This window comes from Aythya marila (assembly GCF_965140915.1).
Source record: "Aythya marila genome assembly, chromosome: 2".
Classification (NCBI taxonomy): Eukaryota; Metazoa; Chordata; class Aves; order Anseriformes; family Anatidae; genus Aythya; species Aythya marila.
In genome coordinates, this window is record NC_139043.1 from 87014234 (window position 1) to 87036326 (window position 22093).

Below are 22093 nucleotides of genomic sequence, written 5' to 3' on the forward strand. Positions count from 1 at the left end.
GAAAAATCTAAGACCAGTTTTTAAGCTCTGCATGTTCCCTAATAGAAGTGCTTTAGAGGAACTGGAGACAAACTGGACTCCAGTGCAGCCAGCCCTTCCAGGCTGCCAGAAGCATTCTGGTGAGAGCTTGTGGTCCATTTTCATTCAGAGGCGGCTCTGTCCAGCCAGCGGGCAAGGATGGGTTACGTGAACAAAGCAGCGGTGCATTTCCTCAAACCCTTAGGTAAGGCCACAGAGCAGAACCTACTTAGGAATTTTACCGTTGCTGCGGGGCAGTGGAAGCCGAGTGACTGGGACGTGGGATTTCTCCTCCTCAGACAACAACCAGATCAGGTGCCCTCTCAGAACAAGGCCTCCCCCACCTTAGTTCAGTGGTGCAGTTGCTGCTGATTTCACTTGCAGGTGCAGCTCTGTATGAGGCTGAGCCCCAAACCCCAAAGAGCGGTTACGGGCACGCACACCAACATGAGCACCAAGGGAGCGGTGCCTTTAGCAGTGCCCACGCACACAGCAAGTGCATGTGTAGGGGCAGCACACAGACAGCCCCACCTCATCCCTCGCCTCCTGATGGACAGGACTGAGGCTCGCAGCACAGCCAGGCCCCCCCCTCTCTGGCTTCACAGCACCCTCACGTCCAGGGGACCTCCAAACACTGCCAGGGGGGTAAGCTCACATCACAGCCACACCAAAACCTGCAGCCGGGCCAGGCCCTGGCTCCCTCCAGCTGCTGGTGTCCTCCCACCCACCCACTGGTCCAGCCTCACGTTTATAGAGAATTTTGTTAGTGAATTTTGCACGCACACAGGCATCCCTACGGCACCTGGTTCCCAGATACAACAGCAAGCCCACAGCTGGCCCTCCCTCAGATCCCACAGCCCTGGTGACCCACGGCCTCTTCTCCAGCTGCAGGTGCTAAGACCTCCTGGTAACACACACACAGGCACAGAACAGAAAACAAGGTCAAACAGAATACAATTAGAAAGAGGATTTAATAAAAAACAGGGATTAGACTGCAGTGATGTGTGCAGGGCTCAGTCAGACAAGAACACCATTTACCAGACACCTTTTCACACCCTCAGGAGGTTCTTCCTGCGAGGTTCCTCCCACAGGAGAGCCCCAGTGCTCCCTTCAATTACACGGAAAGTTTGCCCATCTCCCCCTTGGACTTCAGTGAAATTCATCCACCCTTCACAGCAGCTATCTGTAATTCCCTCACAGTTTCTCCATCTTCCCAGTTAGCTAAACCTCAGGCCAGCACCTAGACGTCTGGCTGTGTAACTTCAGAAGATTTTTTAGAGACGGATAGAAACAAGAAGCAGTGCAGACACTGAATTGTCATGGCGTTAACACGTGACAGTGCTAACGCACTGCAAGGCAGTCACGATGCAGTTATCTACCGCAGCCGAAGGTCTGGTTCCAGGTTTCGTACAGCTCTAGATCCTTCGAGGACACGCTGGGCCGCACGGTCCTGAGGGCGCTCTCAAAGTCAACGAAGGCAATGGGCCGCACTTGGTCCGGCAGGATGGTCGCGATATCCATGGACTGAAGGCTGCGGATCGGGCCCAGAGAAGCTTCCCGGCAGAGCTGTGTCATGTCTGCCCCCGAAAACCCATGTGATTTCTGAACAATAAGCTCGATCTCCTCCTCGCTAAGGCAGCTGTGCTCCTTTGACATGAGGCGAGTCACAATCTGCTTCCTCGCTGAGGCTTCTGGAAGAGGAATGTACAGCCTCTTTACCAGCCTCCTTCGGGCAGCTTCATCAATTTCCTGGGGTCGATTCGTTGCTCCAACTACCAGGATACGATCTTCGGAGGAGGTCGTTGCCCCGTCTAACTGGACCAGAAATTCGGTTTTTATTCTTCTCGAAGACTCGTGCTCCCCATCCCCGCGCTGAGACAACAGAGAATCAATTTCATCGATGAAAATCACTGCCGGCTGCTGACACCGTGCCACAGCAAACAGTGCGCGGACCATCTTTTCCCCTTCACCCACCCACTTGGAAGTCAGAGAAGAGGCGCTGATGCTAAAAAACGTAGCCCCAGACTGGCACGCGATGCACTTGCCTATGAGCGTCTTCCCCGTCCCGGGGGGGCCAAAGAGAAGAATTCCTTTCGGAGGACCACGCAACCCCGTGAAGATGTCTGGCCGCAGCATCGGCCACACCACTATTTCTTTTATGGTAGCCTTGGCAAACTCGACTCCAGCAATGTCATCCCAGTTGACGGGGGGCCCATGGTCCATGATCTCGTGCATTATGAGCTCCACCATTTTGGGTTCGATGTTCTTCAGGCGCTCATCTACAGGAAGTGACGGATCTGTTGGCCCTTGTGCGTGAGGTTTACACTGTGCTACTCCATTTTCACTCCCGTCTTGTTTTGGGACTGGAGGAACGAACTTGCCAAACGGACCCCGAGACCTACCAGCACCCAAAGACTTTTTTACGCCTCCGTACGATGAGGCTGGTGTACGCTGGTGGAGGCTCTGAGGTTTCTTTTGCTGATCCACCCACAGCTGCTCTTTTGCCGTTCTAAAACCAGGAGCAGCGCTCTCCTCATTTCCGTTCCTATTCCCTGAAAAACTACTGTCTTCTGTACTAACAGCAGGCTGGCATGGAGCAAGGCTAGAAGGTGCAGCGCTGCCTCTATCAGCCAAACCATAAAACGCTTTTCTTTTCCCAGACCATGCATGTACAGCGGACTGACTGGAAAGAGACAAATTCAGCCCGTCACGGCAGCCACCTGACATTTTCAGAGAACTGCTGCTGGTCACTTCTTTATTTCCAAACAGTGGAGTTACCTGGAAACCTGTCTGAACCTGTTCCTTTAGGGACGCAGAAGAGGCAGGAGGTATATCCAAAGTTTTGGTCACAGGAGGCAGACTGCTTTGAAGATACTTTGAAGACAAGGGATGCTCAAGGAGATCCGGGCCCCGACTCGCACATTTTGATGAGCCAGCACAGCGTTCACTCTCGGCTGCACTGCTGAAGACACCGAGTCTAGGAAGACCTGGAGTGGCAGAGGCACTGACCCCGTTACCGGCTGGTACAAAGGCATCTGTCGGTGCCATCTGAGCGCTTTGGAAATTTTTGCCAGCCTGCATCCTCTCCTGCACACACTTTAATTCAAATACATTATCTGTTGTCAAGGCAGATTGCCACTTGTCACTGTCATTTTGCTGACACTTTGCCAAAGTCAAAATGTTTTCAGCGTAGTTATTCAAGCCAGTCTCTATGTTGTCAGAGTCAATAATCGCAGAGTATTTCTCTGCGTACTTTTTAAAGAGGTTGGCAGCACAGACCTGAGAGATCTCGGAGTTTGCCCATGCATACTGAATACGCAGAATTTTGGCACGATATTCATCAGCCTTCTGTGCGGGCGTGCAGGTGCCAGAGGTAAGAGCAAAGTAACTTTTCTGCCAGTCGCTCAGGTGCACGGTGCTGTGAGTGGGTGCTTCCATCGCTGACACTGAAACACACACACAATACCCATTGGTACAAAATGCATCTCACAACTACTTACAGGCTGCTTCTCTCTTCTCTAATGACACATAAATGAACACATGCGTTATTTTAATTGAGGGAAATAGTGCAGTACTTGTAAGTCACTTAGTCTGGACACTTCAGCACTTTCACAAGGCAAACAGCTTTGTGGAAAAAAGCCACTAAGACTGGGGTACTCTTCTTCTTTCTCCTTCAAAGAAAGAAAAGAAGAAGGGACACGAGAGAGAGAGAGAGAGTGCTTCTACTCAGAGGTCTCCTGGGGAGGTAAGTAGACTGCAAAGGAAGGTAACAGATGGCCAAACAAAAATTGGCCTTGTTAAATGAAATCAGCAATGCTTTCACTCCTGTTTGACGGAATACTGCACAGTGCAGAGGAGGTCAGGTTATAGGTAATTGTCAAAAAGATGAAATTTATTACAGTGATGCTAATAAAAAATGAAACAATGAAGTTACTAAATAAAACTATATGCAAAACGAGGGGAGGTAAGAACAGAATGAATAGGCTTGCATTTAGTAAACTTTCAAATTAGATATTGACAGATTCATAACACGTTCAAAACTACGTATTCCATTTAGACCATACTAAAACCTCCCTTATTTTCGAGAAACTAAGGCCTTGTGTGTTTGTAGTGATGACTGTTTTTCAGTTTTAGAAAGCAGAATTTAAGTTCCTTCAGCTAGGTTTTAGTTTAAGAAACACGAAAGATGACCTTTGCTTAGGAAGGCACATCTTGCTAGCTCTGAGAGGACATGCTCATGTTTTTGACACATTTCCAAAGCTGTCTCTTCTCTGCGGTCTGCAGAAATATTTCTGGTAATGTCAGGAATTAACAATTTCAGAAGAGACACAGGCACCGGCAAAATTAGCGACATCTACTATCGCCCCAAGAGGCTTTACAGAAACTGCCTAACACACAGTAATTCCGATCTCCTGATCTGTCCATAAGAAACTCGCTCAATACATGACAGGACTGAAACACATCAAATTCTAATTTCTACTGTTTAACCTCGGTAGGTACTGGGATTTCCCAGCCAGGAAAAAAAAATAAAAAGAAAAAAAGGAAAAAATAAATAAAAGCTGTTGGAGTTCATGACCATGCCTTCTTCACGCATCCCAGAAACAGAGTACGCGTCAATCTGCAATCTTCTCTTGAATCAGCAGCAGAGTGCATCTGAGTGCAGTCATGTAAGAACACACAAAGTGCAAGACTGTGGAGATACCTTAAATAAGGTAAGGACAGGGGCCGGCCTCATTTTTACTTTCAAAAAGTCTTTGCCCAGTGATTGCATGAGCGCAGCACTACACAGAGCATGACCTGGTGATGGCAGGAGGGGTTACACGCATAATAAACAAGGAGATAAATTGTTTTGTGTTGGGTTTCGGCCCAAGTGCAGGAAAGCCAAAACACCTTTTACCTGCAAATTCCGTGCCTTTACATGGGAATTTAAAAAATTACCGCCAGCTTCTGTACAATGAAAAGTCTCTCTTGCAGCTACCGCGTGGGGTGCGAGTTCCCACCAGCGCCCACCTGCAACAGCTGAGCTGGGCAAGATGCTAAGCTCTCACCGTGCACGTGGCTTTTCCGTGGTGACTTAAAAGCACCTTATGAAACACAAAAGTTGGTGTTTGCTCACGTGAAGTACCTCCGTAGTTCACATAATTCAGAGTATAAACATATAAAACATATCACGCCCCACCCCCACCCCCCAAATCAGCAGCCATTTCACAACGATGCAATCACTCCCACACCTCTGACAGGCCCCGTTTGGAACTAGTAAGCGCACAGTACGGCAGCTAGCTCCAAATTTTAACTTTTTTTTTTTTTTTTTTTCTTCTGAAACGCGTACACGTGAGATTTTCCGCCACCTTTATCCCCTGCCAGCTAACCAGAAGGCAGCTCCCATACACCTCCGGCGTCGGGGGCTCTGCCCCAGCACCGGCCCCAGCCAGCCCCCGCCCTGCCTGGCCCGCGGGGCCCCCTCACGGCTGAGGGGGCGCAACGGCCACCAACGGCCACCAACGGCCACCAACGGCCCCCCACGCGCGCGCCGCAGGGGATTGGGGAGGGGAGGGGCTCCCGCCGCGCGCCGCGCACCCACCGGCCGCCGCCAGCCGCCCCCTGCGCGCCCCGCGCGCGCTCCGCCCCGCCTCCCCGCCGCCGCCCGCCAATGGGATAGCGGGATGCCGGTGACGCAGCCGGTCGTCAGGCAGAGCCGGGCGGGAGAGGGAAGGCTCCGAAGAAAGGGCGGGCTGGGGAGGGCGGCGCGGCTGTGGGGGAGGGACCCAGCCGTGAGGAGGGACCCAGCGTGGGGAGCCCGGCACGGCCCTGGCTGAGGCAACAAATTGTTCCAAAGCACGTTAGCGAAGGGGAAATGTCCTGTTGGCAAAGCAGTGCGTTCAGTGAACGAGCAAAAGTCACAACTGATGGTGAAAGTCAACATGCTGAAGTGATCTGGGAGGGGACGGACCCTTTACAGCATATCTGGCGCGAATAAAATGCGGGAGGTTTGGTTAACAGCAAAGACAGACACCAGTCTTTTTTTTTTTTTCATTTATTAATGCCATTAATAAAATCTCTGTGTCAGTTTAATATGCTTTGGATAGAGATTTTAAAGGAACTGTACAGCTCACAAATTGTAATAGTAATAAAAAAACCCAAAACAACACTAAACATCAGATTATTTTTCCAGTTAGGTCATATGGACTCTACATACTCTTAGATATTATCCATCAATAATCATTTAAGCTGCCTGCCCTTCCACCATGGTCTTCAAGTTTCTCCAATTTTATTTCTCATTTGCTCCACTCTCCGAGCAGTTCAAGTGTACATCCCAAGGTTTGGACTACAGCTGTAAGACATCACAACAGGAGTACTCCTCAGCACATACGGTGTCCTTACAGGTTGACAGCGGAGACGAACAGCCATGAACAGAGTATGACATGTAACGCTGAGAGGAAACTAGAAATTGCAGAACTACAGTGCAGTCCAGAGTATAACATAGTAGCAATACCTTTCATAAATACATCTTTTCGGTATTTCACCATCAGTAATAAAATATAATCTGTCATTATTAAGAGAGTAGGCATTGTACTAGCATTCCACTAGTTAAAAAAAATAAATCCATATGACTACTGAAAAGTTACTTTTTTTCCCTCATCTAGTAGCTGCACTGCGTTCTTTGAGATGTGGACATTCTACTAAAGTGCATTTCTGAGACTTTGTAATTATTTTTAACAGCAAACAGTATTAATCGGCACAGGCTCTATAAGCTTTTGAACACAAGGCACAATAAATCCAGGCTCACATATTAACTATTCATACATTGTTTGCCACCAAAAGTCATTTCACTTACAAATATATTTCAAAGCTACAGAACAGAAATAGCAGCAAGGTCCTCCTTTCAAAAATATTCCTTTTAACAGTTTTGTTCTTGAGTTGATTACATAGCCCAGATATTTATTTTTTTTTTCAGATGACTTAGCACTAGAACTCTGCAAAGGAATCATCACATGGGGAAAAGAGGGTATGAGAGACTGAATGCTAACAAGGCCTTCATTGATTACACATTCAAATCATCCCCAGATTTCAGATAAAAATAGAGCTATGAAATTCAGATTTCTGCATTGTGCTGGCCATGAGGAAATGTCATTCAATGGGTCTTAGAATGGTTCAGCTGGAAGGAACCTACAAAAATCAAGTCCAAGCGCTTGGATGCCTCAGGGCTAACAAAAAGTTAAATCATCCTATTGAGGGCATTGTCCAAACACCTCTTGAACACTGACAGGCATGGGGCATCAACCACCTCTCTAGGAAGCCTGTGCCAGTGTTTGACCACCCTCATGGTAAAGACATTTTTCCTCGTGCCCAGTCTGACCCTCCCCTGGTGCAGCTTTGGGCTGTTCCTGCTCATCCTTACAGGATGAAAACATGCAGAGAAAAAATGTGGCAGGGAGCAGACTGCATGCCAAACCAGCTGTTCCCAGTACCTGCTTCATGGTCTACATGCAACTTCCCATACACGGGAAGTACGCTTGCAAGGGACGGAGAAAGAAAACTCAGCAAGTTTGCAAGTTTCTCAAGATGCTTTAGAAGTTAGCATGACAAGTTAAAGGGAAAGATTAAAATAAGTGCAAATGTAGAAATTAATTCTACAGGTTTTTCTTGGAGTACTTATTTATTTTGTTCTTATTTACACCGACGTAACTGTCTGGAAAATATGCTTTCAAAATCTTAAAGTCAGATGTTGTTTCTGACTTTTGTTTCCCCTCTTCACGGTACCTACCTGCAACTGACTGGAGGATATATCAATGATGTTTGTTGAGTATACATTATCTGACTTTTTCTAATGGTTAATTATTGTTTATTCCAAGGGGAAAAAAATACTGATGGGGGAACCACAGCATATTTGGGGGGTTAGTTCTTAAAATTTCTATTTTTATTGTATTTTTATCTTGTTTTTTAACTAATTTGAGTAACTTTTCTGCAATCATGTTTCTGAGCATATTTTGTCAAATAATTTTTGCTGTTTATTTCATTATTACACAATGAAATAAGCAGAGTGGCAACCATAAAAAGAAATCACCATCCCATTTCACATGACATTATCTTACAGATTATTTATTTTACGTAGTTACTGCTTATAATAACTTGGTTAAAAATACAGAATATCAGGTAGCACATGGATTTTGGCAAAACACCGAAGAAGGAGCTTTTAAGAGGCCTCATTCTGAATGATTCAAGTGAAAACCAATAAGCAGCATAAAATATTTGCTGAGGTTTGACGAAATCGCTGTCTTAAAAGCAAACCTCAAAGGAGAGAGTAGAGAACCTGCCATAAGGGCATTCAATTTAATGCACAGCTTCCCCTGATTTGGCTATGTAATGAAAGAAGTCTTGAAGTCCCAACTTGAGTTACAAAAATATTGCATACCGAAAATACCAAATCATTACCTTTGCACTTGCCTGTTTAGATAGAATGCAAACAGTGTTTTAACCAGGTTACCAAGCTTCTCACAACCTGGATTTTTTCTGAAGTCACAAAAATGTTAAATTATTTGGTTATAACCCCTCACAGTTTCATCTACAGAGAATGGAGTGGGTGTGCTAGGGGTTTATTGAGGACGACAGAGGGAGTAATAACACTTCCCTTTGAGTTGCCTGGTTCAATAAATGCTCTTGATAACAAACAGATAAGAAATGGTAAGAAATGACAGCTTGAGCCCCCACGGCCACATCCAGCCTTGAAAGAGGCAAGACAAGAATGCGGTGCATAAGATTACAGTGCAGAGAACGAATCACCAAGGTTACAACACAGAGTGCTGGCAAGGGTTTTGCTCCTGCAGCTGGGCTACGAAACAACAGGTTTTTGTATTTTTTTCCCTCATAATTCGACTGTCCCACCTGCCCCTAAAATAAAGCTTGGCAACACAGAGAAAGCCGGCTAATTACCTCCTCCCCACAGCTGCTTCGCCACCGTTACTGCTGGTGGTCGTCGTGCTCCCACGTTTGCAGGAGGTCGGTCGCCAGCTGTGAGATGTGCTGCCAGGCAAACTTGACGTGGGTGGATTCCACCGTGCGGGAACAAACAGCAAAACGTAGCACAAACTTCTCTCGCAGGTAGCACGGCACCAGGTGAATCTTCTTGGCCTCGTTTATGCTTTTGAGAAGCGCCTTATTTAGTTCATTTGAGCCCTGAAATCATCATAATTCAATGGATACAGCAATGAGTTTCAGAAACAAGCCTGGAATATGTAAGTCCCACCAAGCTGCCGAGCCAAGGCGTCACCAGTAACATGCGGCCGCTTTCTCATCTCTCAGTGCTTTGCCATCAAAGGATTATAAAAAAGATCATGGCTCAAGAGATCGTTTTTCAGCCACAAAGAGATTTATGGATTAACTGTGGCTTAGAAGCAGTGTTCACACTGGGGCATTTGTGATAGCTGACTGCTTTTGCATGACCTAAGGTCATGAGCTATGTAGCTTCACATAAAAGCATTCATTACTGCAACCATTTCATTACACTTTTCTTAGATCTAATCAAACAGACGTGGGAGGCAGTTTTGCAATGAACTGTACTAACATTAGTAAAACAAATCTTCCAGTCTTCACTTAGGCATGGCTGCTGTTAGAGAGGCTTTGGAAAATGAAGATGGAAATCTTACCCTCAGTTAAGTAATAGTTAAGGTAATGTATCCCTGGCATAAAAAGAATCAAGGAACCAAAATCTGGTTCATACTATTAGTGAAACCCTAAAAAGGTATTTGCTGTGAGTTCTATAGCAAGTGTCTTCCACTGAATCCTGCAGTGTTTTCTTGGGGATTTTAGGAATGTGGCAAACCGACCCTCCCACTGGGAGCAGCCATTCTTCTGAGTAAGTTACACATGCTAAATAACTTGGAAGAAGTCAGAGGGACACTACATCCATTCAGTATTGCATTTTATCTTCTTCTAGTGTACTTAGTCCTCCTTGTACTCAAATACTAAATATATTTCCTTTAGAGCAGCTGCATGGTTTCAGTATCAACCCTAAAAGAAACAGGACTGCACAGAAGAGTACTGATTCTTTTACAGGTTCAGCTAATGTTGCATTAATGGTTTTCCTAGTTCACCTCCATCAGCATTTAAGAATAAAACAAAAGGTGGCATTAGATTTTCAAGAACACCAGTAAATTGTTTAAAATGAAAACAACACGGCAGGGTCTTGGGACTTTTCTCAGATTTAGCAATGCAGGATGAAGTGTTAACAGCCTATCTTTGGCAGTCTTTGTTACCCTAATTACAGGAACCCTTATGTCTAAATTTTTATATCAGCAGCCTGATAGATGGCCTCAGATTCACTGGCCTGCTTGACATAACAAAATACGCCACGTTGATCCTGAGGGCTATGATTTTTCTCTTTGGGGAAGGATCCTAGCTACTGTACGGCCTTTACTCTTTCCATGTGCACTGCCGGTGACATGGCATTGCAAGAGAGGCTGGGACTTCTGCTGTTCCCTGACTGACCACTGCAGCACCAGAGCCAGAAGTGGACAAATCCACCTGGATACATGCTCAGCGGCGCTTCTGGTACAGCAGTGGCCATCGGTCTTCTTGAAAATGTCTTTATTAGAAGACATTATCGCAAATCTACCCAGTTGTGGTGTGCCTTCTTAGCCTTTTCCTAAAGAAAACAAAGCACAAGGGAGACAGTTTCCCCTTGGCACTACAGACAAAATGATTTCTTCCCATGCTTTTGGATCCCATTACAGTTAGAGATGAACCCAAGTCAGCATCACCGGTGAGAATGATGTACTGCTGCCTTACTGAAGGTAATCCATCAGTAAAACGTTGATCCTCAATGTTAATATGAAATGCACAGCAGTACCTTTAGGGCACCACAAGCAGTTATAATATGTTAATGCCCTTGGCAGGGGTAAGGGGAGGAAAGAGAAAGATTTGTGTGCCTTTCTTCTATTCTCCTCTCTCAGCTGCACCTAGGGGCTGCTCTGACACTCAGGTGTCACATCAAATTGAAGTTAGCAGTGACAAATCCTCTCCCAGAGCTTTGAGAAGCCAGCAGCCAGCTCTGATGGAGTCTGTCAGTTTTAATAAGCCCGTATTCTCACCCCCTTGGAGAAATGACTAGCTTGACTTGTATTCATCTGCAGACATGACAGGGAGGCCAGAAATTAACCCTTTGGCGTGATACTTGGATTCCTTCTCTGGCATTTGATGAAATAGTTATAATATGAAAGTCATAGACTATTAGTCCATCTGCTCAACAGCATGAAAGGAAAAACATTAAAAGTTACAGCTAAAAAATAAAAAGAAGATTCCTCAAGAACAACAGAAGGAAAAATATTGCTATTTTTACAGCTCAAAGCATTATAGGATTAAGTCCCCTGTCCTTCAGTCCTACTGTAACACAGGGTTGTCCCAGTAAGTTACATAAAAGTTACAGGTACCCTGCTTCTACAGTGCGTTTTAATACCAAGTACAGAAACCACCAGAAGATTTTGAAGAATTATTTTAATAGGAAATAAAGTTGCAAAAATAACTGGAAAAAACTCTTCATTTAAAAGCTTGTTAGTTTGGGGTGTTTTTTTGTTTGTTTGTTTTGTTTTTTTTGTGTGTGTGTGTGTGTTATTTTATTTTATTGTGGTTTTGTTTGTTTGTTTGTTTGTTTTTGGACAGGGAAGGCAATAAAAACACTGATGGAAATAGTGATGAAAACACTGCTGTTTCAAGACTGGTTTTCGGAAGAATAACGCCTTTATTCTACAACTTGCCCAAAGGTTTATGAGCTAGATATCCAGTATTTATCTCTTCTTGTGTAAACGTCTTTCCCTGTGAACCTGATTTCTTTCTCTGGAGCATCAGGGACAGGCGACCAGATGTGGGTGAACCACTGGTCTGATCAAAAGTGACAATTCTGTGTTGCTAAACTCTGTTTCTTTAAACTAAACATAGAGCACTGAGTAACAGCTATCTCTGGATCTGCAAAACCGGTATTTACTTGTCCAAGTCAGAGAGCAGACTACAACCAGCATCTTGTTATTGAGAGCAGAACCTGTTCCTCAAAATCTTTTAAAAGTTCTCATTAAGAAAGAAAACATAGTCATGTTTTCACTTACTGGAACAACCCTGTTACATAATCTGTCTGATTCCCTAGCAGCAGATCATTTTTTTTCTTTTATTTTCAACACCACAAATTCAAACTTTCCAATTTCAGATTAATTTACCATTACATTATTGATAATGGTAAAGATTCATTAGGTCCTTCAAACAGTTGCATCAAACTCAAGTGAATGGTGCAACTGAATGACTGAGGAAAGAATTTGTGAAATGTAGCGATACCACACTACTCAGAAGGAGCCAAGAAGTTTTTCTGAGCCTTCAGAAAAACCAAAAACTCAGTGAGGTATCATGTGGACTAGAAAACACTAGTGCCATTTTCATTATTGCTTGGTTTTCAGATTTTGGGTCACAATGCAGCCTTATACAGAGGCTTTAGCTGCAAAATCCTTTATTAAATAAGTTCCTTACCTAAAAAAGGCCATTAATCTCTTTCAATGTCTGATTAAACGAGTCAACCTTCCCATTTACTGCCGCTCTTTTATTGTGAGAGCAGAGTCAGTTTTCTAGTTTCTGTTGGGCAAGGTTCACATCAATGAACTTGGCATATACAGAGATTTGGGGTAATGAAAGGCAAAGAGGGGCAAGAGTCATGTCCAGGAAAAAATAAAGTGGTGGGGGTCAGTACCAAGGGCATTTGGGAAGCTGGCCCATGCTATCCCAGCATGCAACCTTCTCCTTCTCATATCTTTCTCCAATTTGCCCAGTCTAACTGTAGGATTCTAGAAATGAAAACGTTTTCTTTAAAAAAAAAAACAAAAACTAAAAAAAAAAGTATTTTTTAATCTTCATCCATGATAGATATTGTATATATATATAAAGTTGTGTATTAAATATACACACACAAAAAATTAACTTGACAAGAAGCATCTACTATGCATACATGCAGCTTTAATAGATGTCCAGAGAAATATATTTAAACAACCATCTTAATCAAAGACCATTAAGCATAGAGTATTACAGCCATTTTGTATTTCTGGCTAGACTAAGACCATTTGTTTGCCTTGACTATATTCCTCCATACCCTAATATACTTGAATTTCTCATAAGGACTTGATTTAATTCAAAGAAAATTGTCTTAAGTGTCTTTCTTTAATCCACTTTGATCTAAATGAATTCCCCTTACTCTCCTTAAAAATAATTAAGAATATTAACTACAGAGACTATATTCTACTGCAAGTTATCGTGTTGCGATAAAACATGACAGAAAAAGTAGAGAGCCTTAGCTGCCTTACCTTCAGCCGAAAACAGACTAGTCCCAAGACAACCTCAGCGCAGATCTCAAATCTTTCATCCTGAAGGACTAAATGTTCAAACTGATGTGACAGCCTGACGTGCTGCAAAGAGAAAGATAGCGTCTATATTGTATAAATTTGGTTTATTAACAGAAAAGATTTGCTCCTTAATCTCTTTTCTCAGTTCCCTCCTCTGATATGTGATAATATTCACATGTTGCTATCTGTTTATGTTAACTTACACCCCGCTTATGACTTTCAGAGACCATACTGACCACTTACTATATTGGTTGCTCAGTCTATCTTAGGCAGTACTGGTCTGTTTCTTAGTGAAACATTTTGGCACAGTTCTGTAATTTTCATGATACCATATTAATAGCCAATAACTCTTCTTTAGGTTTTCTACCATTCTCAGTTTTGATTGAGACTGGCTGAAAGGAGACAGTGGGGAAGAGGGGAGATGCACAGATTCATACAGAGAAAATGATCACATGTCCAGTGGAAAACAAGACACACAGATAATACTGCTTAGAATAGTTCACATAACGTGAGAGTAACTGTGAGGAGGATAACTTGCTCACTCTTCTGGCCTGGGCACTCAGGACCAGCTGAAAAGAAAAGTGATGGCAGTAAAATCAAGAAAATGGACAGCATACCTCAGCCAGCCTGTTTAAAAGTTACTGGGGGAAAAAATACATTGGATATAAAGCCAGAACAATTATATCAAGGCATAGGAAACCAATGCTCTTCCAAAATCAAATAAGAAAAATACCAACAGGCATACTAACAACCTGTGAGGAACATCAGTCAGTGATGTTTGTATACATACACCACATTTTGCCTTCTCCCAGACAGAAAATAAATACAAAAGTGCTTGGAAAAAAAAGAACTCATATCCGCATCAGGTACCTGCAGTCCTTTACTCAGCCCCCCTTTACAGGTTATCACCAATTTAGTGCTCGCTAGCTCTAGAAAAAGACAACTGGCTATTAAAATTACAGTTTATGCACTGGCCAGTCTACATCAAAAATAATCAACACTTTTATGTATTTACGATTGCAAACAATTTTACTAAAATGAACAGACCCCATGTCTTTTCCTTCTGTTCCACTTTGCTTTCTTACAAGTTCAAGGAAAGACACCAATAAATACAAACCACTTTGGTCCAAGGTTAGATGTGAAATATTTCATCTCACAGGAACTTCTTCCAAAAGGCAAGAAGAAAGCAGAACAAAAATCCAAAAATTACAGGGAGAGAAAAAAAAGAAAAAAAAAAAAAGGAAAGAAAAAAAAACAACACATTTTGCAATCTTAATCATAGCTTTCTGATGTTTGTTTATTTCCTAAAATAGGAAAACATTGTTTATATGGAATTGAACATTGATTCAAGACATTCCTACGGGGCATACTCTTTGTAACCAGCCAATCTTCCTCTCGTTACCACTTCCTCTCTGCTGTTTGTGACATTCATTTATCACCTCCCTCTAAAATTAGACTGAGAGCTCTTTGAGTCAGAAAGAAGAAAAATAAAATGCCCACTTCTTTCTAATGCATTTGAATATTCTGCTCCTACAAATAGCATGGGCTTAAAACTGTGAAATTTGACCAGAAGTATGTGTATACCTACATACATTTGTATGCATAAGTGCACGGGAAACCTATGTGAAATATGCACGCAGGTTGTAACAGTCTTCTACCACCTCTTCCAGCCCTCATTTCCATAGCACCAAACAAGTTATGTCTTTTACACAGCTCAGCAAAATTTCACAATGCATACACCAGGTCTTGGAAGCCAAGACCATAAAAATAATTCCTGTTTGATGAGACAAATGACTTTCAGTGAGGTGTTCAATGACAAGAGATTTTCACAGATGTTCAACCAAGTGTAATCACCAACAGAATTAAATCAGAATTTACCTGGGTGAGAAATTAATAAAGCAAAAATTTGAGATTTAGCTTACTGCAAGGAGTTTGTACAAGAAAACTACAGACACTTGCCGTACACTTTCTATAGCAAGTATTTCCAATTTTTTGCACTAAAGGATTTTTCAGGAATTTGAAAGAAATAAAAGCAAGGAAAATTATAGTGCATTCAGTAAAACACAGATGAAAATGCTGGAAGCATTCTGTATGGATGCAAGTCATTTTTTCGTAGCAGGCCTTATCAAGTTGCAATAGTTTGAAAAGCCACTGGGGGGCACCACGGGTTTTAGTTTTTTACAGGCAGGGCTGGGAAGTAGAGAAAGTAGGAACCGCCAAGTTTCACTTGCTTTGCTTTCCCCTGCTTTGCTTAGCACAGTGACCCAAGGCCCCGCACCTTTGAACCGTAAGCTATTACCCTGAATTGCTTTTACAAAGACTGTTGCAACCAAGCATAAATAAATCCAATAAAGTTAAACGTTATTAAGCCTGGAAGTTCAAACTCTGTGAAGTCAAAGGGCTTTTAGATATCACACCTGCCTCTCTCTCGACTCAAAGAGCCGTACCCCCGCTCCAGGAGTGGGCATGGCAAGGGATTTTTGTGTCCCTCTATCTCAGGTAAATAATCATTGCCCTTTTGCAGTGATAAGGCAAAAAAGAAGGGGATCTAAGTAATGTGATTATTCAGGATTAGAGGAAATGTCTTACTCATGGGAGCAGTGAACTCATGAGGCAGTAAGATGTGGTCCTTATTTAAAAAAAAATCTGTATGTATATACGTATACGTGTGCATATACAGATAAATAGAAGCACATAGACAGATATGGGCTCCTGCATTTAAATGTTTCAATTGAGAATTGAATAGCAGGGCAACTCCTTCCAGAAATAAAACAGTTTTTGATACAAGGGAGTTTCTCAGAAGCATCAGAGTGCAATAACGTGTATATGCTTTAGCTCACATCTCACTAGAATGAATGAAGATGCTGCAAAAAGTGTCCTCTAAACAGCCACTCGGACGATGCCACTGCCCAGCTGCAGTGCTATCTCTGGCCCTGCTGTTCTGTACAGTTCCATTTTCTTGATCTCAGCTGTTAATTGTTAATAGAATTCATTTTAGTCTGTGAGAAAGGGAGAATGTGGTACACTGATTTCTTCTGGACCTCCACAGGATTTATCTGACTCAGAATGTTCCTGGGGATTACCTACAAAAGCATTAACCTCTAAATTTCTCAGATGACTTCTGAGCTCTTTGCGATGACTTAAAAGGACAAAGGAGTAATACATGGCCAAGCAGTTTACAAATGTGCCATTTACAAATGGGCTTTGGGGGGTTCACATTTATACTGACTGCTTGGAATCAGTCCAGAGGACTGTTGCTGCTTTTGCCTTCTTTGTACATCTCCTCCACAGTTTTGGGACTTACCTCCAAAATTTGTATTTTTCTCTCCCCACATCCTTCTGAGATGACCGCCCTCCCATTTACCACTGCTTTAAAACCTATACTTTGAAATAGGTTAATATTACATGTGTGGGAAGAAAGTGCGTAACTGGAAGGTCTGGAAAACAAAAAAGTTACTATATCTAAATCAAAATCACTCATTCTCATCTCCTAGGAATATTTTGGTTCCTAAATGCCTGTCTTGGTACAAGCAAATACCAAGCTGCAGTGGTTATCTGGTCATTTTGATGCAGACCTTAAAGGTTGCAACATAATAAACAACTTTTTTCTAAACACTACTAAAAGAAAAAAAAATAAAAAACAAAAACAACTTTGAACTGAAAGAGATAGAAATGTTTGTTTGTTTTGAAACTGGTTTGAAGCCCACTGAATTTGATCAGTACTTACCCAGGGGGGCTGAAGAGGAGGAACTAACTTAATGGTCCCAGTTTGACAGATCAGTCAGGCACTGGAATGGGTTGCCCAGGGAGGTGGTGGAGTCACCGTCCCTGGGGGTGTTCATGGAAAGGTTGGACATGGGGCGTGGGGACATGGTTTAGTGGGTGACATTGGTGGTAGGGGGATGGTTGGACCAGATGGTCTTGGAGGTCTTTTCCAACCTTTATGATAAACATAAGGTCATACCTTTTTTTCCTCTGTGTACTGGGGAACTCTTTAATGAACTATTAAATAAACACACAATTCAAGAAGGCCTTGGGAATCTAGTTTTCCAAATTATCTTTGCAAATAAGGGAACAAAAGAGGGTTCCAAGTGTAGAGTCAGTATCTTTAGGAAAGGATTGATTTGCTTTGCCTTACCAAACAGTGTTGTCGTAGAAAATACAAAAACAGCTATGATAATGGGCAGACAAGCACTTTTTGGGTAGACAGCCAGGGGAATGTTTGGGAGACAGGGAATGAGAGAACTGCAAAGCATCTTGTCAAATGTGAATACTGAATTGTGGAAACCTGCCTGGTAAAAAGCCATGTCGTCAACACAGGGCTTCCAATCCTCTATTTTGCCAGTGAGAGATTTAGCCCCATTTAAAACCTTGGCATTATACTGAAATAACTGTTGTCTCCAGAAATCTAACCTGAGAGAGCAAAACACTAGACACTGTAATGGCAGTCTAGTAAAGCAGTAACGAACCATGCATCAACTTTTAATTGGAAGGGCGTGTATCAAATTGCCATAAGGATAATAAAGCATCAGGATTGCCACTGTTCTCAAAATTTGCTTCTGAGAGCCTTACTAAAACTAAAAATATAATCTAAGTCCTTGTAGAGTCAGTTAAAAAACGTCATGATAAAAATGAGAAGCGAAAAGGGTACCCTCCTCCATCCCAGAACCTTTCCAAACTGGAAGAGATTTATTCATGCAGCTGTTTTACAGGGGCAGAAGAAGCCCTTCTTAGGCCTTCGTCTGTTTAGTACCACAACAGAAAGGAATGCATGCCTGCAGAGGGTTTGGTATACTAGACCAGAGTCTAAGCTAATGGATATTTTTGTAAATATTTAGAGCGAAGTCATGGAGCTCCCCTCATTATAAGTTTCCCTAAACTTCATAAAAAGGAAAGGCATGCTTGAATTTGATTTTACTGCTACAGAGGAAGTATATATATATCATTTAGACTGCTGCCAGGTGTGTTTCTTAGTGATTAAATAACCCATCTTTTTTACATTAAGAATAAACTTAGTACTTACTCACAGCAATGTTAACAAACTGTAAATTGTACACATCGTTTTTAAAAAAAATGTGTATTTTAAACAGGAAACAGAGAAACAGCAGAAATTATCGCTTCAAGGGTAGGTGGACAATAAGGTACTGTATCATAAATGTAGCCCAACAACATTAATCATAATCTAAACATGCTATCAATCCATGTGCATTAGGGAAATAAAGAGATAATGAATGTTTCATGGTTTTTCTCCCAGAAAAAAAATAATAATAATAAAAAAATAATAATAATAAAAAAATAATAATAACGTGCTCTGGCTTAATTTGAGAGGGGCCTACAGTCCTGCGTTGTATAAATTCCAAATTCCTACGCTTGTCTTCTCTAAAGATTAATACAAAATGGGTGACAGCTGAGATCCTGCCATGATATGAAATCATGACACGACATGGGGCAAAAAGCAGTACTCCTATCTACACGAGCTTTCTGAAAGCCGTCACCGCTCCTTTCTGATGTGTGCAGAAGCTGTGGGAAGTGGATGGGGGTAAATAAAGCTCATTTTCCCTTACCATCCCACCACAGACTACCCAAGAAAGCAAACCTGTGTTACCTTGCGGATGTGCTCCTGCAGTCCCGTGACCCCGTACATCCTCAGCACGAACCAGAGCTTCAGGGAGCGGAACCTCCTCCCCAGGGGGATCTGCCAGTGCTGCAAGCCAGAGAGAAGGCAGGGCACCCATGTTAGAAGTCAGCTTTGCAGTGATACTGCAGAAATTGTATGTGCTGCAGCAACTTTTAAGCATAACACATTTCCAGATCCTAGATGCTGTTGGCTAATGCTCTGATACAACTCTTGATACTCAAATTTTTCAAATGAAAAGTGGAAAAGAAGGTTGGTGTCAGCATGGAAGGGTCACAAGGCAAATCAAATTGTCTTTTTGCAACCCAAATTCTCCTCAAAGGTTTTGGAAAAATGAGTATCATACATTGGCTTGTATACAGTTGAGGGGCCAGCATCTATTACGATTGGCCCATTTTCCATTTCAAAACGAAAATGTTTATATTGCCAAAGTCAAAACATGCATTTTAAAAATATATATTAGTCACTATTTTAAGAAAAACAATCTTTAGGAAATTACTTTCTACTGCTTAAATCTTAAAATATTACATATTAATGTTAATTACATATTAAAATATTACATATGCAAGACTCATTCTGCCTTTAAACATTTTTTTTTTCCCCAAAATCAACAGAGTTTAAAGTTTCAGCTTGAGTAACATTAAAAGTTTAGTAAGCAGCATCCACCACGGAAAGAAAGGTAAGGGTTTGAAGTTTATGAAAGTAATGGAAAATAAAATTCCTGGAAATATCAGTGCATACAAGTAGTAATATTAATGATTATATCGATGTTGTACTTACCCGGTAATCTGTTACAAGGCCTGAAAGTTAAAGAAAAAATGTTCACATTGCTTTATCGTAACAGCCAAATCCTACAATCATATTCTAATGCTATTGAAAAAGCTGTGTTTTAGCTATCCTGCCTGTTTGCTACAAACTTCAGCATCAATTGTCAACAGCAAATATGCTTCACTCCTCAGCTAGCCAGGATGTACCACTAACAAACATTTTCTTGTAGAACAATTATTAGAAGAAATAATTTTCCTTTCTGTTATACTTCAGATCCCATGGTGATCACAGACTAAATACATATATTTTCCTCTTGTAAGAAAAAAAAAAAAAAAGAAAGAAAAAAAAAAAAGTAGTACATAAGATGGCTTTTATTAACTTTTTTTTTTGTAGAATCCCTGAACTCATTTCAACGCTCATCCTCTGCTGCGAAATGCCACCACTTGGAGAACTGACGTTTCTCAAAACAATGTGTTTCTAACTAGCTTGTGTACCCATTCATGTATTTGCTGCTGTTTTTTAAGCATGTCTAATGAGTGACTGGAAAATTTGACTCAGAAATGAACTCTTCCTGTTTGGTGAATAACGTTCTGCATTGTTACGGCTTTTTATTTGATGTGGTGAAAAGCCCTTGCACTGTTTGACCAAGCCACAGAACAGTTCAGTGCAGGGAGGCAAGCAGAGGGCATTATTTGATATCTTTTATACGAGCACACAGCGTCAAGTTGCCTCTACCTTTTCTTTGAGTCAGGTAATTAGGCTGATTTCACAGTAAAGAAAGCTGTAACATAAAGCTGGATTACTCACAGTAAACCAGTGACAAAAATTAAACTGACCTAAAATCTCAAAGCACTTCTTTAGGAACGTATGGAAGCATCTGCTTGGCTTTCTTATCCTGCAGTGGAATATAAGCTTTGTGAGGAAGTATGCACTTAAATTCCGCGGAAAAGTGCTAAGTGCTCTTGGCATTATGAATCACCAGGTACTAAACAGAACTGTAGCTCATGAACTGACCAGCCTACATCATTTTTCTGATTCCCAGCCTTCCTGGGAATTTAAAGACTCCATTTCCTGTGCTACAAACTCTCTTGCCAACACTCTCACATGCATGCAGCCAAAACATATGAGCCTTCCTCCCTGCAACATATAGCCATTTGGCTCTTTAACCTGTTCCCAGGTTATTTTTTAGGGGAAAAAAAAAAAAAAAAAAGCAACAATCATTAACCTATTCCTGGACATCAAGAAGTGAACATGGTTGTTTTGTCTCAGTAACAAGGTGATTTGATAACATCCACGTTCTGCATTGCCACAGCCATTTGTATTTGATAGCTGCAAGGCTGGTAGCAAAGAGAGGAAAGCAACTGGTGATAGATAAATAATCCTACGCTCCTGTAAGGGGCTGTGTCTAATGATCCACAACAACGCCTTTCACAAGCTGTGAAGCAGAATGCAATCAATGATTAGTCCTTGATTACAAGCCTTAGTCTTACATCTGTATTTAACCAGGATGAATTGCATTGTGGGAGTATATGTGGCATTAACAATAGCGTATAGAGCTGCATTCTTCTAACGCTGCCATTAGGATTTGACCTATATCCTGGGTTGCCAGGCAAGCCAGGATAATCTTCCTGGAGCAATGATGCAAATCACATAAAATTATAATTAATGACAAAATAAAGACTTTCCCCTTGGGGGCGCACATAATTGCCATATGGTTATTAAGAGTAATTGCTCACAGATAGATATATTTTTCCGCTCATTTAAATTCTTGAGTGAGAGATGAGTGAATTCAAAAATGCTACTTCATTTGCCTTGTAAACCACGATGGGAATTCTCAGACCTGAGACTTACTTAGAAAATAAGACCCTCCATTAGACAAGTCTTATTTCCAGGAGTGCTGTCATCCCGTAAAACACTCAGGGATCAAGAGTGACTGTAAGAGCCTAGCACCTTTGCAAATCTGGCCATTTTTATTGAAGGCATACGTGTGGATGGGATTGAACAGTTCAACTAGAGGAATGTGCATTTGAAAAGTTGTCCAGCTCTTTGGAAAACTGTCAGCAAACGGGAATAGAACACAATAAATATTCACTACATTGCCAATAATCAGCTGATCCATTTGGTATCATTATGTCCAGATCTAATTGCATGCCATCATGGCTAGTGAAGGCAACACAAAGACTGAACACCTTTGTATCCAGCTGGGGAGATGAAGTTTTCAGGACAGCTAGGTGGCATCAGTGAAACCATGTAGTTTTAAGAAAGGTTTCGTTTCCTTTTGGTGTCATTTAACCCAGGAAGT

The 22093-nt window shown here is 42.0% G+C and overlaps 1 protein-coding gene across 1 annotated transcript in view; it reads right to left on the minus strand.

Annotated features, from left to right (window-relative positions):
• Positions 1 to 991: 991 nt before the first annotated feature.
• LOC309875708 (fidgetin-like protein 1) overlaps positions 992 to 22093 on the minus strand; it is a 78035-nt gene continuing 56933 nt past the window's right edge. Inside the window, exons 11-16 of the mRNA XM_082755381.1 lie at positions 19804 to 19823; positions 18994 to 19092; positions 13350 to 13451; positions 8981 to 9192; positions 5600 to 5826; positions 992 to 3503 (exon numbers count right to left, since the gene is read on the minus strand). Of these exons, the coding sequence (XP_082611507.1) occupies positions 1390 to 3503; positions 5600 to 5826; positions 8981 to 9192; positions 13350 to 13451; positions 18994 to 19092; positions 19804 to 19823 (2774 nt within the window). The 3' untranslated portion in view covers positions 992 to 1389. The remainder of the gene's footprint in view (positions 3504 to 5599; positions 5827 to 8980; positions 9193 to 13349; positions 13452 to 18993; positions 19093 to 19803; positions 19824 to 22093) is intronic.